This window comes from Pelophylax lessonae (assembly GCF_965119305.1).
Source record: "Pelophylax lessonae genome assembly, chromosome: 2".
NCBI lineage: Eukaryota > Metazoa > Chordata > Amphibia > Anura > Ranidae > Pelophylax > Pelophylax lessonae.
In genome coordinates, this window is record NC_138769.1 from 299840995 (window position 1) to 299868178 (window position 27184).

Genomic DNA, 27184 nt, shown 5'->3' on the forward strand with positions numbered 1-27184 from the left:
TTTTTTTTTTATATTGGCCAATAGCAGAACTCCAAGGATTTAAATTTTATACAATCTCTATCATTTCTACTGGGATGGAATTACCTTCAAAAAAAGTGATCACAATAATGTATAGAAATATGCAAATCATTTAGACACAAAACACACCTATATTTCACTTCATAGTTACATAGTTTGTGAGGTTGAAAAAAGACATCAGTCCATCCAGTTCAGCCTATGATGTGCGTGTGTGTTTGCTGCTAACCGTACATTGTATACCCCTGTATGTTGTGGTCTTTAAGGTGCCCATCTAATAGTTTTTTGAAACTATCAATGCTCCCTGCTGATACCACTGCTTGTGGAAGAGAATTCCACATCCTTACTGCTCTTACAGTAAAGAACCCCTTATGTATTTTAAGGTTAAATCGTTTTTCCTCTAGTTTTAGTGAGTGGCTACGCGTCTTATTGTATTCCCTTTCTCTGAAAAGTTTGTTCCTTATGCTAGGGTCATCACCAGTACAGTATTTGTACATTGATATCATATCCCCTCTCAAGCGTCTCTTCTCCAGAGAGAATAAGTTCAATGCTTGTAGTCTTTCCTCATAGCTGATGTCCTCCATTCCCCTAATTATTTTTGTTGCCCTTCTCTGGACTCTCTCCAGTTCCAGCACATCCTTTCTGAGGACCGGTGCCCACTGGATGGAATATTCCAGATGTGGCCGGACCAGAGTCTTGTAGAGTGGGAGAATAATCTCTTTATTTCTGGAGAGAATCCCCTTATACATGCCAGTATTTTGTTGGCTTTGCTTGCAGCGGCTTGGCATTGCATGCCACTGCCAAGCCTGTTGTCCACTAGTACCCCCAGGTCCTTTTCCATCTTAGATTCAACCAGAGCTTTCCCCCCCTAGTGAGTAGCTTGTTTTCGTTTCAACATTAAACCTCATCTGCCATGTAGTTGCCCACCCCATTATTTTGTTCAGGTCTGCTTGTACGGTTTCCACATCCTGCATAGAAGATATTGGCATGCTTAGTTTAGTATCATCCGCAAATACCGAGATTGTGCTGGATATCCCCTCCTCTAGATCATTTATGAATAAATTAAACAGGATTGGCCCCAGGACAGAACCTTGGGGGACCCCACTTTCCACACCCACCCAATCCGAGTACTCCCCATTTATCACCACCCTCTGGACTCTCCCTTGGAGCCAGTTCTCTATCCAGGTACTCACCCCATCTATGGTCCATACCTACGTACCTTAGTTTGTACAGTGAGCATTTGTGGGGACTGTGGCAAATGCCTTTGCAAAGTCCAGATACACAACATCCACAGGCCTTCCTTTGTCTAGATGGCAACTCACTTCATCGTAGAAGGTTAATAGATTGGTCTGGCAAGAACGATTTTTCATGAAACCATGCTGATTACTACTAATAATACAGTTTTTATTACTAAAGTCTTGTATATAGTCCCTTAACATTCCCTCCCAAATCTTGCAGACTACTGATGTTAGGCTGACCTGCCTATAGTTACCCGGGATATAGCTCGGCCCTTTTTTAAATATTGGTACCACGTTGGCTTTTTTTTCCAATCAGCTGGCACCATACCCGCCTGTAGACTATCCTTAAAGATCAAGAATAATGGTCTGGCTATCACCTGGCTATCTTCTGTTAGCCATGGGGGTACTTCCTGAGGTGTATTATTTAATTTATCATTCCAAGCTGGGTTAGTGTAGCCCCCCGATTCTTTTGTAAAGACTGAAGAGAAGAAATTATTTAACACTTTCGCCTTCTCTATGGCCAGCTTCCCTTTGTCATCTTTTATGGGGCCAATGTGTTCTGGCCTCGCTTTCTTACTGTTTATATACTTAAAGAATTTCCTAGGAGAAAGATATATCCAATCTATATCTAACAACGTGTGGATCTAACAAATTGTAATGTGTTGGTTGTCAGATTGTAAAACCTTGTCATATGGAATTCTAACTAAAGGTCAGAACTGTAACATGTTGTGACTGGGGCATGTTTCCGTTAAAACGAGGTGTGTGTAAAGGTTCAAGACAGACTGGGACATTCATTTACTACCACTAAATACAAAATGATATAATACCTACTCTGTCTTTTCGTCTTGTGGAAACTATAAAAAGAGGATACTTCACATGAATGACTCCCTACTATACATCTTCATAACTGAGGATACAAGATTGAAATCCTTGGAAATGTTTGCACAAATACGGGTTCCATTTCCTCAGCAACAACACAGTGTGGAAAGCTTACAAAGCAACCAAAGAGGAAACATTATTCAACTAGCCATAGATAGAAAAAGGGAACAGCCCCAATGGATACTGACATTACAGAAGGAATATTCCAAAATCTCTAAATTCTCGAATTTAAAAATAACAGGATTCCTTCCATGAACTCCAAGAACAAATTAAAACAGGCTGAAAATAATTTGAGATGGAACAAACAAAAATATTACTCATTCCAGGAATTTGCCATATTAGCCTTAAAGTATTTTTCCAGCTTATACATAAATGGCTTCCCTATTTTGTTTATTCTCTTACTCAAACCAATGGCAATATCTATACATCAAAATCCAGACAATAAAGTGGTTATTAAGCCTGAACATTTTTACCCTAATGCATTCCTTGCATTAGGATAAAAAATGTTTAGGCATCAGTATCACCCCCTTACCTCCCTTTTTTTATTAATTCGATCCAGTGCTGTACCTGTCTGCAGCTCTTCTCTCCCTTCACTTCCCGGTCTCACTGGCTTTGCTGAGGCAGTGGGAGCCACTGCTGTCAATCTAAGCCAGTGATAAGGGATCGGGGGCAGGGTAGAGTCCCACTGTCTGTGTCTATACAGGCACTCGCTAGAGAGGAGCCACCAGGAGTGCCAGTGGGGAACCCAAGAAGAGGAGGATAGAGGCCACTTTGTGCAATATCACTGCACAGAGGAGTTTAGTATAAACCTGTTTGTTATTTAAAAAATACATTTACAATCACATTAAAGGCCTTAAAAAACAGCATTGTCACACAAAAAGCCATGTTACAGCGGGGATCGAAAGTTTGGGCACCCCAGGTAAAAATTTGTATTAATGTGCATAAAAAGCCAAGGAAAGATGGAAAAATCTCCAAAAGGCATCAAATTACAGATTAGACATTCCTACAATATGTCAACAAAAGTTAGATTTTATTTCCATCATTTACACTTTCAAAATAACAGAAAACAAAAAAATGGCATCTGCAAAAGTTTGGGCACCCTGCAGTTAATATCTTGTACTGCCCCCCTTGGCAAGTATCACAGCTTGTAAATGCATTTTGTAGCCAGCCAAGAGTCTTTTAATTCTTATTTAAGGTATCTTTGCCCATTCTTCCTTACAAAAGTCTTCCAGTTCTTTGAGATTTTTGGGCTGTCTGTCACGCACTGCTCTTTAAGGTCTAGCCATAGATTTTCAATTATGTTGAGGTCAGGAGATTGTGAAGGCCATGGCAAAACCTTAAGTTTAAGCCTCTTGATGTAATCCCCTGTGGATTTCAAGGTGTGTTTAGGATCATTATCCATTTGTAGAAGCCATCCTCTCTTTAACTTCAGCTTTTTCACAGATGGCATCAAGTTACCATCCAAAATTTGCTGAAATTCTATTGAATCCATTTTTCCTTCTACTCGTGGGATGTTCCCTGTGCCACTGGCTGAAATACAACCCCAAAGCATGATTGATCCACCCCCATGCTTAACAGTTGGACCGAGGTTCTTTTCATTAAATTCTGTGCCCCTTCTTCTCCAAACATACCTTTGCTCATTCCGGCCAAAAAGTTCAATTTTAACCCCATCAGTCCACAGAACTGGTTTCCAAAATGCATCAGGCTTGTCTATATGTTCATTTCCAAAGTTCAAACACTGATTTTTGTGGTGAGGACTTAGAAGAGGTTTTCTTCTGATGACTCTTCCATGAAGACCATATTTGTACAAGTATCTCTTATAGTGGAATAGTGTACCACAACTCCAGTGTCAGCCAGATCTTTCTGGAGGGATCGTGCAGTCAAACGTGGGTTTTGAATTGTTTTTCTCACAATCCTGCGAGCTGTTCTGTCTGATATTTTTCTTGGTCTTCCAGATCTTGCTTTAACTTCCACTGTTCCTGATGACTGCCATTTCTTAACCACTTGCTGACCGCCGCAAGTAGATATACTGCGGCGGTCAGCCCCTCACAGGCAAAGTGACGTATATATACACGTCACTAGCCTGTGAGGCTCTGGGGAGCGCGCGCGCGCCGCCGGACCCCCGCGCGCGTGTGACCGGCGGACCCGATGTCCGCCGGTCACTCGCCGATCGTCGGGGGAGAGGGAGAAAGGCAGGCAGCTAGTGTAAACAAGCCGCCTGTCATTCTCCCCTGTGTAGAAACAATGATCATACGGTTCTACTATGTAGGACTGTTGATCATTGTTCCTACAGCTCAAGCCACAGCCAATCACAGTTAGAATCCTGCCCCTAGGGACACACACAGCCCCTCCCTCTCAAATAAAGTTAACTCCTTCACTGCCAGTGTAATTTTACAGTAACAGTGCATATGTATAGCACTGATTACTGTAGAAATGTCACTGGTAACCCCAAAAGTGTCAAAAATGTCAGTCAAGGGTCCGATCTGTCCGCTGCAATGTCCGCAAAAAAAAAAATCACAGATCGCCGCCATTACGCGTTAAAAAAAAACAACAAAAATGACAAAAATCTTTCCCTATGTTAGTAAACGCGATAACTTTTGTGCAAACCAATCAAAATATGCTTTTTGCGATTTTTTTTATCAAACATATGTAGCATAAAACAAATTGGCCGAAAATGTTAAAAAATTTTGATTTTTAAATTTTTTTGGGGGGGGATTTCATATAAAAAAAATGTGAAAAATATTGTTATTTTTGCAAAATTGATGCTCTTTTTTGTTTATAGCGCATGATCAAAAAATCGCACAGGTGATCAAATACCACCAAAAGAAAGCTCTGTTTGTGGGAAAAAAAGGACGTCAAATTCGTTTAGGTACAGCGTCGCACGACTGCGCAATTGTCCGTTAAAGTCACGCAGTGCCGAATCGCAAAATACCCCCTGGTCAGGAAGGGGGTAAAATCTTCCGGGGCTTAAGTGGTTAATTACATTCCGAACAGAGGAAACTGACATCTGAAAATGCTTTATCTTCTTATAGCCTTCTCCAGCTTTGTGAGTGTCAACTATTTTCAGTTTCAGTTTTATAGACAACTGCTTAGAAGATCCCATGGTGCCGATTGTTGGGGCAAGGTCAGATAAGTCTGGGCATTTAAAACCTTTGAGATTGACATCACCTGGTCTTCCCAGACAATGATTGAGAATAATCCATGACACTGGCAGGTCTCAGCCTTGCAAAGGGGGCAGTGCATGCTATAAATTCTGCAGGGTGCCCAAACTTTTGCAGACACCATTTTTTTGTTTTCTGTAATTTTGAAAGTGTCAATGATGGAAATAAAATCTAACTTTTGTTGACATAGTATAAGAATGTCTAATCTGTAATTTGATGCCTTTTGGAGATTTTTCCATCTTTCCTTGGCTTCTTTATGCACATTAATACAAATTTTTACCTGGGGTGCCCAAACTTTTGATCCCCACTGTATTTGTGGATGATATGCTACTCTGTGCAACACATCACCACACCATTTAACCAAATCACCTGGCTACTCTTACCTATTTCTCGATTTGTCTACCCCATTATCTTCAACAAAATAACCCTTTTAAATTTGTTTCTAAACTACCTTATAAGGAATTCATCTCACAGCATCTCTAGATACACAAAATCTCTTGGGATGTGGCAACAACACCAAATTGAATGGTTTGAATGCATTAATGCAATTAAAGTTACCTTTTTATCTAAAATTATGTATTTTTTTGTGTTTTACTGATACCAATCCCTAGTCATGTTTTGAGACCTATACAAAGGGGAATTCTCAACTTTATTTGGGAAAACGTTAGACTTAGGGTTAATAATAATAATACAAAAAAAACTGTGTATATCCAAAAGTGCACGCAGGCTAGAGGTCCTTAAAATTCATTAATATTATTTCGCTACCTAGATTGCCCTCTTGGCCTTACTACACACTCAATAACATTCATTCATGTGTCCGGTTAGATATTGTTGCTAGTCATCTGACTCATGTTATATAACTCCCATGGGCGTTATGCCCATATTCTCTATACATTCTATTCAAAGCTGAACAAACCACCCTATTTAGGGAAAAGTTAAATGTAGCAATAATAAAAATGTTCTGTATAGATCCAAAAGTGCATACAGGCTAGGAGTTCTTAAATTGGTTGTAAACCTAAAAATGTAAAACCTTGTTACTGCCTCTTTAAGATAATTAAATCTGCTGTGTGCTGTTGGTATTATTTTTTCTGCTGCCAGTGAGCTATAATATCTGGTTAATCCTGGCTGTGTCCCTCCTCCTCCTCAGAGTAAACTGACCACACTAGCATGGCTGCTGATCCATGCTAGCATGGTCAGTTTACATCTTGTGTCATCCTGTTCCCATCCCATGGTCTATACAAGTTTGCTGTGCAATTGCAGTGAGCCTGTGTAGTTCTGTGGTCTGTACAAAGCCACACCCTCCGCTCATCCCTCCCTTCCCTGCCTTGAGTCACAGGAAGTTCCCCTGCAAGACCTCCCTTCCTGTTTGTTAAAGTTGCCCTCTGCTGACCTATAGAACATACATTAAAAAGGATGAGAAGCTTCTCCCCGATGTCTCCCTAAGCTCAGGCTAGCAAGTAAAAAACCTCAAATGACTGCTGTACAGCAGCGACCAAAGCGGTACTTACAGTTTTTATTTTTTTTAAATAACTACAAAGGTATAAGAACTCAATATTAGAAATTATATTGTGAAATTACTCATCTGTGTTTCCAATCAATTTAACATGCTTTAATGTTATTTAGCTGCTCGCTTCTCTCTGCGCTACTTAATGCAACCAATAAAAATCCTTGGTGGGTCCTGTTTGATATGGTTGATAGTCTTCTGACTCGTGTTACATCACTTTTGTGGCTCTTATGGGCATTATTCTCACGTTCTCCATCTCCAATACCTTGACATTCTTTGAAACTTAGGGATTTTCTGTGCAATTCCTGCAACCTCCTTTTCCCACATCTACCATTTATATACCTGGAGGGATGTCCACTCTTTCCACCAGGATACGATCGCTTCCAAACATTCAGGTAATAGTAAGCAAATTGTCCTACTACTCTTATATCTATGCTGTGGTCACATCCTTTCCATCCTCACAAGATGATACAAGTAAAGCACTGTGTTCCCTTAATAATTAAGAACAAATCTAACCCTAAGCTTCTTACCAACTTTGAGCATTCCTGTCAAAATGAACATGGTCTTTCTTTAAAGCTTTACCAATCCTTGATCACTGCTGCACACCCCAACAAACTAATGTATACGCTGAAAAGAGAGGAAGGACATTTCCTATATTTAAAAGAATTATAGCAATAGACCCAAACCTCTAGTAGCTCCACTAGCATAGTAGCACTTTGATATTCTCATAAATGTATCTTATCCTGTAAGAAGCGCTAAATATTTCTTTTAATTCATTTTGCAATCAAGGGGGTGCAAACATAAAGCTTTCTGTGAATGGAGGACAGGCAGATGAATGACAAAATTTGCCTCTTCCAATCACAGAACATTGTGCATTCTGGGAAAGAATACTACATGTTCTATGAATGGAGGAGGGGGTGGACAAGCAGTGCAACTCTTTTATGCTCACAGCAGCTGATGTTATTCCCAGCAGAACCAAAGATCACTCCTGTTGGGAGGACCTTGCTGCAACGATTTATTTAACCAATCATTAGTAACAGGAGTCACCCCGGAAGATTGGAAATTGGCAAATGTCGTGCCCATTCACAAGAAAGGTAGTAGGGAGGAATCGAGCAACTATAGACCAGTGAGTCTGACATCAATAGTAGGCAAATTAATGGAAACCCTATTAAAGGATAGGATTGTGGAACATCTTAAATCCCATGGATTGCAAGATGAAAAACAACATGGGTTTACTTCAGGGAGATCCTGTCAAACAAATCTTATAAATTTTTTTGACTGGGTGACTAAAATAATAGACGGTGGAGGTGCAGTAGACATTGCATATCTAGATTTTAGTAAGGCTTTTGACACTGTCCCACATAGAAGACTTATCAATAAACTGCAGTCATTGAGCATGGACTCCCATATTGTTGAGTGGATTAGGCAGTGGCTGAGTGACAGACAACAGAGGGTTGTAGTCAATGGAGAACATTCAGAACAAGGTCATGTTACCAGTGGGGTACCTCAGGGATCTGTACTGGGACCAATTTTGTTTAATATCTTCATAAGTGATATTGCAAAAGGCCTCGATGGTAAGGTTTGTCTTTTTGCTGATGACACAAAGATATGTAACAGGGTTGATGTTCCTGGAGGGAAACGCCAAATGAAAAAGGATTTAGGAAAACTAGAAGAATGGTCAGAACTCTGGCAACTGAAATTTAATGTGGATAAGTGCAAGATAATGCACCTGGGGCGTAAAAACCCAAGGGCAGAATATAGAATATTTGACACAGTCCTGACCTCAGTATCTGAGGAAAGGGATTTAGGAGTAATTATTTCAGAAGACTTAAAGGTGGGAAGACAATGTAATAGAGCAGCACGAAATGCCAGCAGAATGCTTGGATGTATAGGGAGAGGTATAAGCAGTAGAAAGAGAGAAGTGCTTATGCCGCTGTACAGAACACTGGTGAGACCTCACTTGGAGTATTGTGCGCAGTACTGGAGGCCATATCTCCAGAAGGATATAGATACTCTAGAGAGAGTTCAGAGAAGAGCTACTAAACTAGTACATGGATTGCAGGAAAAAACTTACCAGGAAAGGTTAAAGGACCTTAACATGTATAGCTTGGAAGAAAGAAGAGACAGAGGGGATATGATAGAAACTTTTAAATACATAAAGGGAATCAACTCTGTAAAGGAGGAGAGCATATTTAAAAGAAGAAAAACTACCACAAGAGGACACAGTTTTAAATTAGAGGGGCAAAGGTTTAAAAGTAATATGAGGAAGTATTACTTTACTGAGAGAGTAGTGGATGCATGGAATAACCTTCCTGCAGAAGTGGTAGCTGCAAATACAGTGAAGGAGTTTAAGCATGCATGGGATAGGCATAAGGCTATCCTTCATATAAGATAGGGCCAGGGACTATTCATAGGATTCAGATATATTGGGCAGACTAGATGGGCCAAATGGTTCTTATCTGCCGACACATTCTATGTTTCTATGAATTCTACACTTCCAAACGTAAACCAGCCGGACATTGGACAAAGATCATTACAGGTAAATGATGTCCCTATTGAAACATAACAAAAATAAATAAAATTAAACTAAACAATGGTTAATGAAAAATTACTGATATCCTTCAGGACTGACATGATAGATTCCAAAAAGGATGGTCCCCCTGGATAGTTTACAAATGCCCAAGTTACCTTCATGATCCATTTCTAGGCTTATAAAATAATTAGTGGAGGCTGTGATGTTGCTCCTTATTAGGGATGATGGGATGGCCTCCCCTTCATCTATCCTCCTTCCTTCCCTACACCTTGTTTTTTTTTTTTTTTTTGCTTTTACATTACACACAACATTACACAACATTGGCTTGCCTTACATCCCGCCTAAATCTATGTGCATACACTTGGTATTCATATTTCACAAAAACGTAGATCGACTTGGAATTTTCAGACTCAGATGTTGAGATTACTAAAATCCTATGAATGTTTTAACTTTATGAGTCTGCAATAATATCAAATAAATGACCACAGAACTTTTACTGTACATCTGCCTATTGTCACCTTTTGGCAGATGTACACTCTTAGTTAACAGTGTGTATGTTGTTTTTACTGTCTGGCTTTGCTCTATTTCAAACTTCTTGCATAACCAATAACATTCCTGTGAAACAAAAAGGAGAAGCTTCTACTATACAATTTCAGTTGTATTAGCAAAAAGATCTTACATAATCAAAAGTACTACAGTATGCATTTAGTAATCATCAACCAAAAAGGGCCTACATGAATATGTTTTAAAATAGAAAAGGATCTCACCTGCTTCAGTACATCTTGTATTATTTCTTCATACAGATCTTGGATTGCCATACTAAGTGTTTCTATGCTGATACCTCGAAGGATTTTTGGCGAAGTAACAAGGTCAAGGAATTGCCAGACAGACATTCCCTGTCCTAGTGAGGACAACATCTCCCCCAGTTCCATCTCTCCCATTTCTGATCGGGCTGCTGTGAGCAGCTTCTGCAGAAGGTACTGCACCTTTAAAACAACACAATTCAGAATTGTTACTGGGGAGAAAAGCCTTTATTTAAAAAAGGTATTTTCAAAGAACTACAACTAAAAAGCAATTTAAAAAATGAATTCCTGGTGGTTTGTCTTACAAATGTATTTATATCTTGAACATCTTAATAAAAGGTGCAGCCAATCATTGATTCTACCATTGCTCCCCAACACCCTTACCGAGAGCAAAGGAGTCAATTCCCCCAGCTCTGTGCCTTCTATTGAACAATTACGAAGGTGCTATCACTCTGAGCCTGATACACCGCTATAAATAGTAATAAAATGTAAGAGAAAAAGACAAAATAAAAGTAGCAATTTTTAAAGTGACCCTGTTGCCAACATTAGGTTTCTGCAAAAGATTGAAGTGAAAATTCAACTGCTGCCTGTGCCACCAAGCATGGTTTCACAGTAAATTAAACCCTTTGATAAAGTGTCTTCTGAAACTGACTCTTCCAGGAGTGTAGGAATGCTGTGTCTCCTACAGTTTTCAGTGTTTTCCAGCCAAACCCTACATTACTACTGATTTATTGCTCGTCATATCAGCCCACATGCTGGTAACTGTTGTGTAGCTGTGGTGAGAGTCGGAGCCTTTCATTGTGATGACAGCCTTGTAAGTGCAAGCTATTATTGTGTTGGGTTTGACAGACAGACTATTTCCTTGACAGAGAACAACTTGAACTGTGTAGTAACTGTTGGAAAGACTAGGACAGGGATCCTCAAACTACAGCCCAACAGCTGTTGCGGAACTACAAATCCCATGAGGCATTGTAAAACTCTGACATTCACAGACATGATAAGGCATGATGGGAATTGTAGTTCCTGAACAACTGGAGGGCCATAGTTTGAAGACCCCTGGGCTAGGATTTATTTTATGTTTGATGTTTTTATCCTGTGAAATATGCTGTCAAAGTTGTATGATGCTGGAAATGCTGCCTATGTTTATTTGATGTTGAAAATGCATCAAAGCGGGGTCAGAATTAGCTTTACACCTGAACTGCTGGGTAGACTCTTGATAACCATACAAAAGCAAGGGCAACAAAAAAAACTCCCATTTGAGGCTGTCTACACAAAGCAGGGTATACATTTGGTGGAGAATACAGGCAACATAATGTGATTTTAAAGGTTTTTTTTTTTTTAACCTAAAATAAAACCTGCTTTATGCAATAGTATTGAACAGATTTCCCCTGAACCTCCTCTTATGAGTTCCCCTGCTTACGCTGTCTACTCCTCTTCTGTGTCTGCCCTCATAGCAAGCAGCTTGATATGAGAGCAGATGTGCGGGCTTGCTCCTGAGCCAGGCTGTTTGTCTATAGACACATACAGCCAGCTCGGCCCCCCCCCAAGCTTTCTCCTCAACGTATTTGTTTGCCAGCAACAGGAACAAATGGCTCCCGCTGCTATCAATCTGCCCTGTGAGACCAGGAAGATAGAGCAGCACTGTTGCACACAGGCACAGTGCTGGATTGATACAGGACTCAGGTAAGTATTTAATGAGAGGCAGTGAAGCAAGCAATCATTAGGCTGAAAAAAACAAAACAAACCCATCAGAGAGATAGCAAAAACACTAGGTGTGGCCAAATCAACTGTTTGGAACATCCTTAAAAAGTAAGAACACACCGGTGAGCTCAGCAACCCCAAAAGACTCGGAAGACCACGGAAAACAACTGTGGTGGATGACGAAGAATTCTTTCCCTGGTGAAGAAAACACCCTTCATAACAGTTGGCCAGATCAAGAACACTCTCCAGGAGGTAAGTGTATGTGTGTCAAAGTCAACAATCAAGAGAAGACTTCACCAGAGTGAATACAGAGGGTTCACCACAAGATGTAAACCATTGGTGAGCCTCAAAAACAGGAAGGCCAGATTAGAGTTTGCCAAACAACATCTAAAAAAGCCTTCACAGTTCTGGAACAACATCCTATGGACAGATGAGACCAAGATCAACTTGTACCAGAGTGATGGGAAGAGAAGAGTATGGAGAAGGAAAGGAACTGCTCATTATCCAAAGCATACCACCTCATCAGTGAAGCATGGTGGTGGTAGTGTCATGGCGTGGGCATGTATGGCTGCCAATGGAACAGTTATGACCCGAAGCATACTGCGAAAGCAACCAAAGAGTTTTTTAAGGGAAAGAAGTGGAATGTTATGCAATGGCCAAGTCAATCACCTGACCTGAATCCGATTGAGCATGCATTTCACTTTCTGAAGATAAAACTGAAGGGAAAATGCCCCAAAAACAAGCAGGAACTGAAGACAGTTGCAGTAGAGGCCTGGCAGAGCATCACCAGGGATGAAACCCAGCGTCTGGTGATGTCTATGCGTTCCAGACTTCAGGCTGTAATTGACTGCAAGTATTAAAAAGTGAAAGTTTGATTTAGGATTGTTAATCTGTCCCATTACTTTTGGTCCCTTAACCACTTGCCTACAGTGCACTTTCACCCCCTTCCTGCCCAGACTGATTTTCAGCTTTCAGCGCTCTCACACTTTGAATGACAATTACTCAGTCATGCAACACTGTACCCATAAAAAATTTGCGTCCTTTTTTTCACACAAATAGAGCTTTCTTTTGATGGTATTTAATCACTACTGGGTTTTTTTTTTGTGCTATAAATAAAAAAAGACTGAAAATATTGTGAAAAAACGCATTTTTCTTTGTTTCTGTCATAAAATTTAGCAAATGAGTAATTTTTCTTCACAAATTTTGGCCAAAATTTATACTGCTACTTATCTTTGGTAAAAATAACCCAAATAAGTGTATATTATTTGGTCTTTGTGAAAGTTATAGAGTCCACAAGTTATGGTGCTATTCATTGAAAATTGATCACACTTGACCACACCTGATGTACTGAAGGCCTATCTCATTTCTTGAGACACTAAAAAGTCAGGAAAGTACAAATACCCCCCAAATGACCCCTTTTTGGAAAGTAGACATTCCAAGGTATTTAATAAGGGGCATGGTGAGTTTTTTGAAGTTGTCATTTTTTCCCACAACTCTTTGCAAAATGAAGATTTTTTTTTTTTTTTAACAAATTGACGTATTAACAGGTTATTTCTCTCACACAGCATATGTATACTTGCAACTACACCCCAAAACACATTCTATTACTCCTCCTGAGTATGGCGATACCACATGTGTGAGACTTTTTCACAGCCTGGCCACATACAGATGCCTAACATCCAAGTAGTACCATCCGGCATTCTAGGAGCACAAATTACACATATAATTTCCTGACAACCTATCGTACTTTTGAAGGCCCTGGAGCACCAGGACAATGGAAACCCCCATAAAATGACCCCATTTCGGAAAGCAAACAGCCCAACGTATAATTTTTGAGGCATAATGAGTCTTTTGAATATGTCATTTTTTTCCACAAGTTTTTGGAAAATGTGGAAAGAAAATGAAAACACATTTTTTTTACACAAAGCTGTCCATTTATGCAATATTTCTAACACATAGCATGTACATAGCAAAAATTGCACCCCAAAATACATTCTGCTATTCCTCCTGAGTATGGCGATACCACATGTGTAACACTTTTTCACAGCCTGGCCACATACATAGGCCTAACATCCAAGTAGCGCTTTACACAAAGTTGTCCATTTATCCACTTTAAGACTGGGCCTATTTTTGACACTTGGTGTTTACAAGCTAAAATCATTTTTTTTGCTAGAAAACTACTTGGAACCCCCAAACATTATATATTTTTTTTAGCAGAGACCCTAGAGAATAAAATGGTGATCGTTGCAATATTTTTTATCACACCATATTTGCGCAGCAGTCTTCCAAATGCGATTTTTTTGAAAAAATTTTTTTTGAACTAAAAAATAAGAAATCAGTAAATTTAGCCCAATTTTTTTCCATAATGTGAAAGATAATGTTACGCCGAGTAATTAGATACCCAACATTTCATGCTTCAAAATTGCGCATGCTCACAGAATGGCGCCAAACATTGGTACTTAAAAATCCCCATAGGCAACAATTTAAAAATTTCTGCAGGTTACTAGCTTAGAGTTACAGAGGAGGTCTAGGGCTCAAATTATTGCTCTCGCTCTAACGATCGCGGCGATACCTCACATGTATGGTTTGAACACCGTTTACATATGTGGGCGGGACTTGCGTATGCGTTTGCTTCTGCGCGCGAGCTAACGGGGACAGGGCGCTTTCATTTTTTTTTTTCCTATTTATTTTATTTATTATTTTTTTATTTTTACACAGTTTAAAAAAAAAAAATGTTTTGATCACTTTTAATTCCTATTGCAAGGAATGTAAACATCCCTTGTAATAGAAATAGGCATGACAGGTCCTCTTTATTGTGAGATCTGGGGTCAAAAAGACCTCACAACTACACTAAAAAAGAAAAAAAAAAAAATTGTTGAAAGAGGAAAAAAAAAAAAAAAGAAAAAAAAAGCGACCCTTTAAACCGGTTGCTAGGCAACGTCTTTTGACGTAGCTCCGGTCCTCCAAGACCATAGAGTCGAGTGAGGGCCATCTTGCCCTCACTCGACTTCCTGTCTCTGAGGATCCGGGACCGGATAGTTTTCCCCGCTGCCGGCGGGTCCGGTAAGCTGGGAAAACGTCTGGGACGCGGCGGGAGGGGGGGGAACCTCTTCCCCTGCACTGTAAGGGTAATTCCGCTGCAAATCTGCCACTGGGACCACCCTTATCTGAAAGCCGACCGCCCGCCGTTTCAAAAAATACCGGGGTTATGGGGGCTATCTGCTGCCATAACCCCAGTATTTAGCTTTTAATGGCCGACGCATATAGTCCTTAGGCGGTCAGTAAGTGATTGCATGTATATGGCAAACAGGTGACGATGACTGATGGGGTGACAGGTGACAATGACTGATGGGGTGACAGGTGACAATGACTGATGGGGTGACAGGTGACGATGACTGATGGGGTGACAGATGATGATGATTGATGAGGTGACAGGTGATGATGATTGATGAGGTGACAAGTGACGATGATTGATGGGGTGACAGATGACAATCACTGACGGGGTGACATGTGACGATGATTGATGGGGTGACAAGTGACGATCACTGATGGGGTGACAAGTGACGATGATTGATAGGGTGACAGATGACGATGACTGATGGGGTGACAGGTGACGGTGATTGATGGGGTGACAGGTGACGGGCGATGGTCACTGATGGGTGACAGGTGACGGGCGATGGTGCACGGTGGTACTGATGGCAGTCTCTGGTGACCGGTAAACTTTAGGCTACGTTCACATGTGAGCGTAGCGATCATGGGCAGAATCACTGCGATTCCGCCCGCGATCCAGAAATCATTGCAAATTGCGGGACGCCTGTGCGTTGCCCGTGATTTGCAATAGCACCCCAAACGCTGTGCGATGTTGCTGCGATTTTCGCCTGCCGAATCGAGGTAACATCACGCAAACAACGCATGACGCCCCAAAGAAGCTCTTGTACCTTTTTTGGGCGTCATGCGTTGTTTGCGCGATGTTACCGCGATTCGGCAGGCGGAAATGGCGGCAACATCGCACAGCGTTTGGGGTGCTATTGCAAAAAACGGGCAACGCACAGGCGTCCCGCAATTTGCAATGATTTCCGGATCGCGACAGAATCGCTGTGATTCTGCCCGCGATCGCTGCGCTCACATGTGAACGTAGCCTTATGGGTGTCAATTTCTGGGCACTGATGAGGTGACTGTTGGGTGACAGGTGCAATTGGGGGGGCTAAGGACTGTGTGGGGGGACCTTTATTTGTGTGATTTTACTTTTGACATGTGTACAGATCAGTAACTCACTATTTCTAGCTCTGCTCTCCTCACACTGGAAACTGTATGAGGAGAGAAGAGCTAGTAACAGTGAGTTACTGCTCTTTGTTTACATTTTGTGATCGGCTGTGAATGGATTCACAGCCGATCACATAGTAAACAGTCACTGTCAGTGACTGTTTACTACTGCCGGTGACAGCTGTGTTCCTAGGGAACACAGAGCCACCGACATGACCGCGCTGCGCGCTCCCGATCGCGCATGCGCGGTCTTCTGCCGGCATCTACTGTTGTGATCGGCTATGTCATTGCAACATAGCCGATCACGTGGGAAACAGCCATGCCTATTGGCTGTTTCCCCCCTGCCGGTGACCGGCTGTGTCCCGGGGACACGCTGACACCGGCAGTGCACGGCGGCGCGCCCGCGATCGCGCACCTGCCCTGCATTTCCTGGGTCACGTCATATGACGTCCGCCCAGGATAATAGCCGCACCATCCCGCAGTCATATGACGGCGGGCGGGCGGTAAGTGGTTAAAAAGTGGGAGGCACATATACAAACTGTTGTAATTCCTACACAGTTCACTGTGTAATTCCTACACAGTTTGGATGTAAATACCCTCAAATTAAAGCTGGAAGTCTGCAGCTAAAGCACATCTTGTTTGTTTCATTTCAAATACATTGTGGTGGTGTATAGAGCCAAAAATATTAGAATTGTGTTAATGTCCTAATATTTATGGACCGGACTGTAGTAGGTATAATATACTAAGTTTAGCAACAGAAGCTGGAAGTCACAAATTAAAAGCACTATAAATTTCTTCAAATAAAAACATGGAGACCATTTTTAACGGCTGTAGAGCAGGGGTCAGCAACCTATGGCCTGCGGGCTGCACCCGGCTCGCCGACACTACATGTCATGCCCATCATTGCACGTAATGAATTCACGTACACAGTTTGCCACAGAGCAGAATGAAAACAAGGTGAGTCAGACCTTTTTCCAGAGAAAAAAAAAAAATCTGAGGAAAATACTGCCTCTGCGCAAGCCACCAGGCAATCTCACTGTTTAACTGTGGCATAAAGTTGGCTGCCAAGATTAAAGCCAACAGACTGCTTGTTCTACTTCCAGAAGCTCATTCATATTGATCAGCTGGACTTTATTTCATACAAGAAGCAGGGCCGGTGCTAGACTATTTCACGCCCTAGGCAAGACCAGCTACTTGCAACCCCCTCAAAAAAAATTCAAACTTCTACATTTTTAAAAACAGTAAAAGTATTGAAACATCAAGCATGAAACTGCTAAATTTCCTTTAATGTGCAAAAATAAGTGCCAAAAGATGCCAAAGAGACAGCTTTATCCAGCAAAAAATCAGCCCAATCCAGCAAAGAGGCAGCGCAATCCAGCAAAGAGAAAATACATCCACATTTAGCAAAGAGACAGACATTCCCATGTAGCAAAGAGACAGCCAAATCCAGCAAAGAGACATCTCCATCCAGCAAAAAGACAGCCAAATCCTGCAAAGAGACTATAGAGCACAGAGACATTTGAATCCAGCAGCATACAAAACAAGAGTGCAGCAGTCAGGGTGAGCCCTGTGTTCACATCAGAGTCCCCCCTTATATCAAATTCCCCAGCATTACCTATACATCAGGGCTCCAAGAGCCCCGCCTTACCTCAGAGTCTCCAGTGTTCTCCCTTATATCAGAGTACCCAGTGTTTTCCCCTACATAAGAGCCCCCAGTGTTCCCCATTACATCAGAGTCTGGAGCATTTCCCTTTACATCAGTGTCCCCAGAGTTCCCCCTTACATCAGAGTCCCAAGAGGTCACTGGTACATCAGAGTCCACAGAGTTACCCCTTACATCAGAGTCTGCAGTCTTTACATTGCAAGGGGGAACTGCACTAAATGGGAACTCTGCAGATCCTGATGAAAAAGGAAACTCTGCAGACTCTGATGTAAGGGGGAATGCTGCGGACCATGATGTAAAGGGAACTCTGATGCAAGGGGGTCTCTGGTCACCAGAGTCCCCCCTTACACAAGAGTCCCTAGAGTTCCCCTTACATCACAGCTCTCCCTTACATCAGAACCTTACAGTGCAAAGGGGAACCCTGCAGACCCGGATGTAAAGGGGAATTCTGCAGACCCAGGTGAAAAGGGAACCCTGCAGACCATAATGTAAGGGGGAATGCTGCAGACCTTGGTGTAAAGGGGAACTCTGATGTAGGGGTGGTCTCTGGTCACCAGAACCCCCCCCCTTACATCAGAGTCGACAGAGTTCCCCCTTACATCAGTCTGCAGAATTTCCCTTTACATTGTGATCTGCAGACTACCCCTTTACATCAGAGTTACCTTTTACATTATGGTCCACACTATTGCTCTTTACATCAGAGTTCCCCTTTACATCAGGGTCCGCAGAATTCCCCCTTGCACTGTTAGGGGGAACCCTGCAGATACTGATGTAAATAGGAACTCTGATGTAAAGAGCAATAGTGTGGACCATAATGTAAAAGGTAACTCTGATGTAAAGGGGTAGTCTGCAGATCACAATGTAAAGGGAAATTCTGCAGACTGATGTAAGGGGGAACTCTGTCGACTCTGATGTAAGTGGGGGGTTCTAGGAACTTTGATGTGGGGGGGGGGGGGCGGGGGGCTCTGGTGATCACATCTCTGTAGAGTAGGTGATGTTGCAGTCAGTGAGTTGTACAATGTGATCTCTGTCCCTTCCCCCTTCTGTGTGCAGAACAGGTAAGGAATCGATGTGTGAGGACACTCCTGCATTCCTCACTGACAGCGCCTGTGCCCTCTCTGCTGCTTCTCCAAACAGACTGACCCTAAACCGGACTCCTCCGCCAGTATGCTCACTCACATGATCATCATTAGTCACTCCCAGACTCCCGGGCCGGCAGGCAGGTCCCCTCAGGTGGAAAGGAAGCTAGGACATGCAGCGCTGGGAGGCGGAGCAGCTAGTAGAGAAAATTACAGTTTCCTTCACTGAATGCCTCCCTGCAGTTGATTGGTTTCTAGGGCGCTAGGCGGGTCCAGCAACCAATAGTTCTAACAGGTAGGCAGCCGTGGTGGGACTAGACAGGCATAGAGCCTACAAGGGGAAGCCGCCTCTCCCGACTTCTGTCTGCACGCTGCACCTCCTACTATGCTGGCGCCATCCCTGTTTTAACCACTCTACGACCGCTCACAGTAATACTACTGCGGCAGAGTGGTTCGTTATCGTCCAGCCACGTAGTATTAACGTGACTGGACACTCCCCCTTCTGGGCGGCGCTTGCGCGCCGCCGGAGGCTCGCTCCCGCTGTTTTCATTCACAGCGGGAGTCGGGCCAGGGGAGGAGCAGCGGCGATCGCCGCTGCTCTTACCCGATCGTCGGGGATCGAGTCTGGAGATCCGCCCGCTGTGTGTAAACACAGCGGGCGGATCTCCATAGTGACAGGGAGTGACAGATCGGACTGTTCAGCATAGCTGGACATCCGATCTGTCCATGACTCACATAGTCACCTCCCCCCCTACACGTCAGTAAGCACCAGGCATACATTAACCCCTCCCTCTCCAATAAAATTAACCCCTTCCCTGCCAGTGTCATTTTTACAGTAACCGTGCATATTTATAGCACTGATTACTGCAGTAATGTCACTGGTACCCCCAAAAGTGTCAAAAATGTCAGTCAAGGGTCCGGTCTGTCCGCCGCAATGTCGCAGTCCCGCAAAAAAAATCGCAGATCGCCGCCATTACGCGTTAAAAAAAAAACACCAAAAATGACAGAAATCTTTCCCTTTGTTAGTAAACGCAATAACTTTTGCGCAAACCAATCAAAATACGCTTATTGCGATTTTTTTTACCAAACATATGTAGCATAAAACAAATTGGCCAAAAATTTTTAAAAAAATTGGTTTTTACATCTTTTTTGGGGGGAATTTCATATAAAAAAATGTTAAAAATATTGTTATTTTTTCAAAATAAACGCTCTTTTTGTGTTTATAGCGCAAAAAGTAAAAATCGCACAGGTGATCAAATACCACCAAAAGAAAGCTCTGTTTGTGGGAAAAAAAGGACGTAAATTTCGTTTGGGTACGGCGTCGCACGACCGCGCAATTGTCAGTTGAATTCACACAGCGCCGAATCGCAAAAAGTGGCCTGGACGGAAGACAGCAAAATCCTCCGGTGGTAAAGTGGTTAAGGCAAGTCTGTGGCAGCCAGCTCAGTCAGCCCCTGCCAGGTGGCCGTGGCTGCGCCCTAGGCGGCTGCCTAGTTTGTCTAGTGGTAGCTCCGGTCCTGACAAGAAGCCAACATAAGCACCATTAGAAATCCCCAATTTTGATCCACTTTGATCAATGGCAACCCCGCTGCTCTAGAGGACAATAAAGTAAACTTTTGAGTTGGCTGAAAGTTGATTAAACTGACATTAATACAGGTCACTTTTTCACAGTAATTGCTATCTTGGATAACCACACTAAAATCCTCCCTTAAAGCAGTATTAAACCAAAAAGCTCTTTACCTGGTCTTCCTTCTGAGATAGCTGGTTGTGGCAGCTTGAACGGCTGAGCCGTGATAACGTCTTGAGTCATGGCCACGGCACAGCACTCTGAAGGAACCTCACAAGTATAACATTCCTTCAGAGCGCATGCGCCAGTGATGTTGCGGGCTGCCAAAAAAAATCTCCTAAACGGTGCATGTTTGGCAGATATTCAAATCACAAAGCGGACTTTACTACCGCTTTAAATAAAAACCTACCAGACTTCAAAGACCTAAATGACTCCATCACACAATCCCAGTTAGATGTTTTTAAACCTAAATTTCTTTTCAAATTGCAAAATCAATCTATAAATAACTTGAGCATTTTAATTTCTTCAGATCTAATTATCTTTGTAGATTTAAATGAGTGAACTAAATTCCAAACAATAGGTTCTCTATCATACCCTTTCCTCTCTTTGCGCATTCAACCTACATTATATCCTTCACAATAAAAACCTATTAAACACTTGCACTCAGTGACAAACAAAATATTAAAACAATGACCAAAAATATCAGCTGCTGTGTGTAACACCTAATGTGTTTGCATAAAGAGCACTTCTTGAAGAGCAAATTATGAACAATAGAATTTGGTTTGCACAATTTGCACGGAGCACTTTTTTGCACAACATAAATGATAGCTGCAAGCAGCACTTGAAGGATGTTATTCATTAATTGACTGGCTTTCTCTTTAAAGCTGCATTATATGGATTATAAAATATATGGGAAATTATTATTTAAAAAATGTAGTAATTTAGTATTATTAGGTTAATGGTTTAAGCACTGTGATTAAGGATGAAATTATATCTTCCACACTTTTCTTTTGCACGTATTAATCACTGTCATACCCTTCTAGCTTCTATCCTTTACATACATCCTAATATCATAATCCCTACAGTCCTCTACAACACATACTGGCCCTGTCATATTTTCTGATCTCCCCTCCCACACATATTGGCCTCAGTCATATAATTCAAATTCCTCTCCTGCACATTCTACACACTGTCATACTCGCCACACTCCTATCGTGGACATACACCCCACATTCCTCTCCTGTACACAGTACTCATCATCATATCCTCTACACTCCTTCCCTGCCCATGCCTGCTATCTATCATACCCTCCACACTCCTCTCCTGCACACCCTACATGATAAAAAAATTTCTTCATAACTGCAATATCCCCCATGTTGCCTTGTCTGCTAATCCCCCAAAATCCATACACAGGATAGGCATTTGAAATTCAGTGATTTACCATGAAGAACATCATTTAGTGATAGTGAAAGTTCTGTGATAACACATTACTTCAAAAGATACCCTTTTATTGGCTCCACTCTTCAGTTTGCCTCAAAGCACTTCTAGCACATGAGGGTTGTTCCACTGGAACATACAGCAACTTCATCCATCCTTGCCCTTTTTAATTGTAAACCTGCACTATGCAGTGAAAGTGAGATATGCGTGTTGAGGTCCTAAATAGCTTCCATTTATACAACACATGAACATACAACAAATATGTTATGTGGACATACAGTATAGTGCCAATATGGGGCAAACAGACACAGCTGGAAATGAAATAACCTACAGACCAAAATCCAGTGATGCACCTCCACAATGGGGAAAATTATTATTCTACAGGATTTATATAGCACCAACAGTTTGTGCAGTGCTTACACAAAGTTTAAGAGGGAGGGTTAATAGGTGGCACTATGCATATCTCATTTTCACTGCATAGTGGCATTTTAGTGCCTCAGGCCCCCTCTCGCCACTGTGCTTTACAACCCCCTCCTCCTCTCCTACCACTACTGTTTCCGGAATACCTCTCTCCTCCTTCAACCACCACCACACCACCTGCCCGCACCAGTCTGCACTCACTGTCACAGCACCAACACAGACGTCTGCACATATCTCTCCCACATCCTCCCCCTTCCTGATCTCAACACCTTTTTTTTATACGCCTGCACTTCACTCCCACTGCACCTACACACAGCTTGGCACTCGCTGTCATTCCACCAGTACACCCTTCCTTATACAGCCCATTTAATGAACTGGCACACTTTTGCTAGTAACATCTAAACTTGGCTGGAACCATTGCTTTTTCTGGTCATTGCAAGAAACCATTTGTATTAGATGAGCTGAAAAGACAAAAAGAGTAGTTGGCTGCAAACACAAAGGCTATAGTTTTAGATCGGAGATACAAAAAGAGGAACTATACATATATGTTCACAGGTTAACAATTGATGAGAATATGGCCACCTTTTTGTTTTTTTCTAAAATGAACAAACATGACAAATATGCAAGCCACAGAACAAACATTTGACATACTGCATTTCCTTGTATACCTTTAGATCTGAAAATATAAAGCAATGTACATCTCCAACTGACCGATTTAATGCAGATTAGAAAGATAACATAAGGTACACTGTAATATCACTTTTTTTCTAATTTGTTAATATTTAACTTAAAACCAAAAACACCTAGAGTGTATTTAAAGCCCATCTCTGGGCACCCTAAAAATATCACTAAATGTACCTCTTTATTCCAATGAAATATTAGAAAAATAATGTTTTTATACCTTGCTTTATGCTGACTATATAGCAGATTTTTGGGACATGAAAGGGTTTCCTTAACCCTTCACACCACCTCCTGGTGACCCTTTGATCATCGCTGAGATTGGCTCGCATAGCAGCCACGCCATAGGGAGCATGTCCCACTGGCTGAAAAGCTTAGCCCGCGAGCTATTGGAGACAGCTTGGTCGGTGTGCTGGGGGCACGCAGCCAGCGCGCTCTCAATAAATAACCTCAGGCCAATGTTGGAGCATTATGTGCGTCAGCTAAATGTTAAGTTTCACTTTTCCTGCCGTCTCATATATGAATTATTCAGTCGGCAAGGGGTTAAGATTCCCTTATTAAATGGCAGCCAGTGGGAGGGGTTGTTAGGAGCCTCTGTGTGTCCTTCTGCACTTGTAAGTTCGTTGACATAAATAATATTATATTATTATATTTTGCCACCAGAGGGTTATCATCTTGCAGTATGTGCATACTGACAATAGTAAATAAAAAAAACCTGTTAGAGTCTGCAAAAGACTTGAGACTGGGGTGGAGGTTCACGGTCCAGCAGGACAACGACCATAAACTAACAGCCAGAGCTACAATGGAATGGTTTATATCAAAGCATATTCATGTGTTAGAATGGCCCATTCAAAGTCCAGACCTAAATCCAATTGAGAATCTGTGGCAAGACTTTAAAATTGCTGTTTACAGACACCATCCAATCTGACAGAGCTTGAGCTATTTTGTAAAGAAGAATGGGCAAACATTTCACTCTCTAGATGTGCAAAGCTGGTAGAGACATCCCTAAAAAAACGTGCAGCTGTAATTGCAGCGAAAGGTGGTTCTTTAAAGTATCAATTTGGGGGGGGGGGGGGGATCAAATACAATACAAATGCATGCCACACTTTTCACATATTTGTAAAACATTTTCAAAAACATTTATAATTTTCCTTCCACTTTACAATTGTGGGCCACTTTGTGTTGGTCTATCACAGAAAACCCCAATAAAAATACATTTATGTTTTTGGTTGTAACATGTCAAAATGTAGAAAATGTCAAGGGGTGTGAATACTTTTTCAAGGCACTGTATTTAAATTCACTTAGCCTTGTTTCCACATTGGGGGTTTGGCTTTTTGGCCACAATTCTTCCATGAAGACTACTTTTGGCCAGACTTCTCTAGACAGTAGATGGGTGTACTGGGCCCTACTGATTTCTGCCAGTTCTGTGTTGACGGCACTGCTGGACATCTTCCCATGTCAAAGGTAAGTAAGCATATTGTGTCTTTCATCTGCTGCATTAAATTTCCTTGGCTGACCACTGTGTCTACTGTCCTCAATGTTGCTGATGCAGCACAAATATGTCTTGTTGCTGTGTCTTGTCATGGTGTATGACCTTTGACATGAAACTGTCTTCCACATCCTCACCTTAGTAGCAGAGTTTGGCTGACCCTCACCCAATTTTAAGCCTCCTACACAGCTGTTTTTGTTTCAGTTAATGACTGTGTTTTAGGTCCCTTTCACACTTTTGCAACCTAAAAGTCGTGCGATTTTGCCACAATTTTGACTGGACCTGAAGTAATGTCTGAGTAATCTTGAGGTCTATGAACCTCAAAACGCATCAAAGTCAGACCAAAGTAGTGCAGGAACTACTTTGAAGTCGTTGCGTCTTTAAGTCGCACAGAAATGAACAGTACTCATTGGAAATCATGGAGTACAACTTGTCATGCGACTTTGCAGTCTCAAGTCACACAAGTGTGAAAGGGGCCTTAACCCACATATGAAATTGATGATCATTAGCACCTGCTTGGTATAATTGGTTACACCTGTCTCTAAGTGCAACAAATAGATGGGTATGTTGGCGCTCCCAAAAACAATGACAATGGGCTTAGATAAGTCACTTTTCTTGAATCAAATTGACAAGTTTATTAAAAGACTAAAATGCTGATAAAATCTAATGTGATGCCAGCAAATGTCCGACAGTGAGGCAATACCTTGAAGGAGGACCCAGGAGTGGGGTAGAGACGCCTGACCGAGTGTGGAGCCTTGATGGTGGAAACACTCAGGGGCTGGATGAGGAACTGGAGAGGGAGAAAGGGGGGGGGGGGACAACCCCAGCCCCCGCAAATCAATCCGGCAGCGAGGATCGTTCAGGCTGCACTGCGGCGTCTGCTCCAGGAGCAGACGCCGCAGTGCAGCCTGAACGATCCTCGCGGCCGGATTGATTTGGAGGTCAGGAGCAGACGCCGCAGTGCAGCCTGAACGATCCTCGCGGCCGGATTGATTTTCGGGGGCTGGGGTTGTTTCCCCCCCCCCCCTTTCTCCCTCTCCAGTTCCTCATCCAGCCCCTGAGTGTTTCCACCATTCCACCATCAAGGCTCCACACTCGGTCAGGCGTCTCCACCCCACTCCTGGATCCTCCTTCAAGGTATTGCCTCACTGTCGGACATTTGCTGGCATCACATTAGATTTTATCAGCATTTTAGTCTTTTAATAAACTTGTCAATTTGATTCAAGAAAAGTGACTTATCTGAGCCCATTGTCATTGTTTTTGGGAGCGCCAACATACCCATCTATTTGTTGCACTATTTGTTTCTCAGTCAGGATCTGGGTTTTGGGTAGGCTGCAACCCTGACATGACTTTTGGCTGATGGTGCTTTTTGGATACAATTCGTCCACCCTACTCCATCTTTGAACCCTGGATATCTGTCCCACAGCGCCAGGATTTTTTTGTATGTAACACCTGACTCTAATCCTACAAAATCACAGACTTTGTGCAAGTGTACAAAGCATGCAAGTGTAAGAATTAATGCTGGTTTGAAGCCAAAGGGTAGTTACTTTTGCACAGTACTGTATATATCTATATACACACACAGTATATATTACTATATTGTCAAAAGTATTGGGACGCCTGCTAGTCCCATCCCAGTCTTGGTCCATAGGTCAATATTGAGTTGGCACACCCTTTGCAGCTATAACAGCTTCAACTCTTCTGGGAAGGCTGTCCACAAAGTTTCCGAGTGTGTCTATGGGAATGTTTAACCATTCTTCCAGAAGCACATTTGTGAGGTCAGGCACTGATGTTGGACATGAAGACTCGCAGTCTCCACTCAAATTCATCCCAAAGGTGTTCTATCAGGTTGAGGTGAGAACTCTGTGCAGGCAGTCAAGTTCCTCCAACCCAAACTTGCTCATCCAGGTCTTTAAGGACCTTGCTTTGTACACTGGTCCAAATCATTAGGTTGGGGGGGCATATTGGTGTGGAACTGTTTTTCAGGGGTTAGCCTTGGCCCCTTAGTTCCAGTGAAGGGAACTCTTAAAGCATCAGCATATCAAGAACTTTTGGACAATTGCATGCTCCCAACTTTGTGGGAACAGTTTGGGGATGGCCCCTTCCTGTTCCAACATGACTGCACACCAGTGCACAAAGAAAGGTCCATAAAAGACATGGATGAGTGAGTTTGGGGTGGATGAACTTGACTGTCCTACACAGAGTCCTGACCTCAACCCGATAGAATACCTTTGGGATGAATAAGAGCGGAGACTGCAAGACAGGCCTTCTGGTCCACATCAGTGCCTGACCTCGCAAATGTACTTCTGGAAGATTGGTCAAACATTCCCATATACACACACTCCTAAACCTTGTGGACAGCCTTCCCAGAAGAGTTGAAGCAGTTATAGCTGCAAAGGGTGGGCCAATTCAATATTGAACCCTACAGACTAAGACTAGGATGCCATTAAGGTTCATGTGTGTGTAAAAGCAGGTGTCCCAATACTTTTGACAATATAATGTATATATTATACACACCACACAGACATCTACAGTGTGCATACATAACTAGAATATATTGTGTCTCACCTCGTCAAGAACCATTATTAGAGGATATATATCTTCTGACAAATAATTGAAAAGGCACCAAAGGCAAAAAGCATCTCTATTGGAAATCACTTTTTCAGCTGGACGATAGTTCTTTTTCGCTGTTAGAGTCCAACATAACTCATGAAAGCTCTCCTTTACAAATGTGCCTTCTACCACCTAAGGGTA

The 27184-nt window shown here is 42.2% G+C and overlaps 1 protein-coding gene across 1 annotated transcript in view; it reads right to left on the reverse strand.

Annotated features, from left to right (window-relative positions):
- The window catches only part of DEF6 (DEF6 guanine nucleotide exchange factor), a 171721-nt gene that overhangs the window by 50342 nt on the left and 94195 nt on the right, over positions 1–27184 (reverse strand). Inside the window, exons 3-4 of the mRNA XM_082247381.1 lie at positions 26999–27175; positions 10098–10316 (exon numbers count right to left, since the gene is read on the reverse strand). Of these exons, the coding sequence (XP_082103507.1) occupies positions 10098–10316; positions 26999–27175 (396 nt within the window). The remainder of the gene's footprint in view (positions 1–10097; positions 10317–26998; positions 27176–27184) is intronic.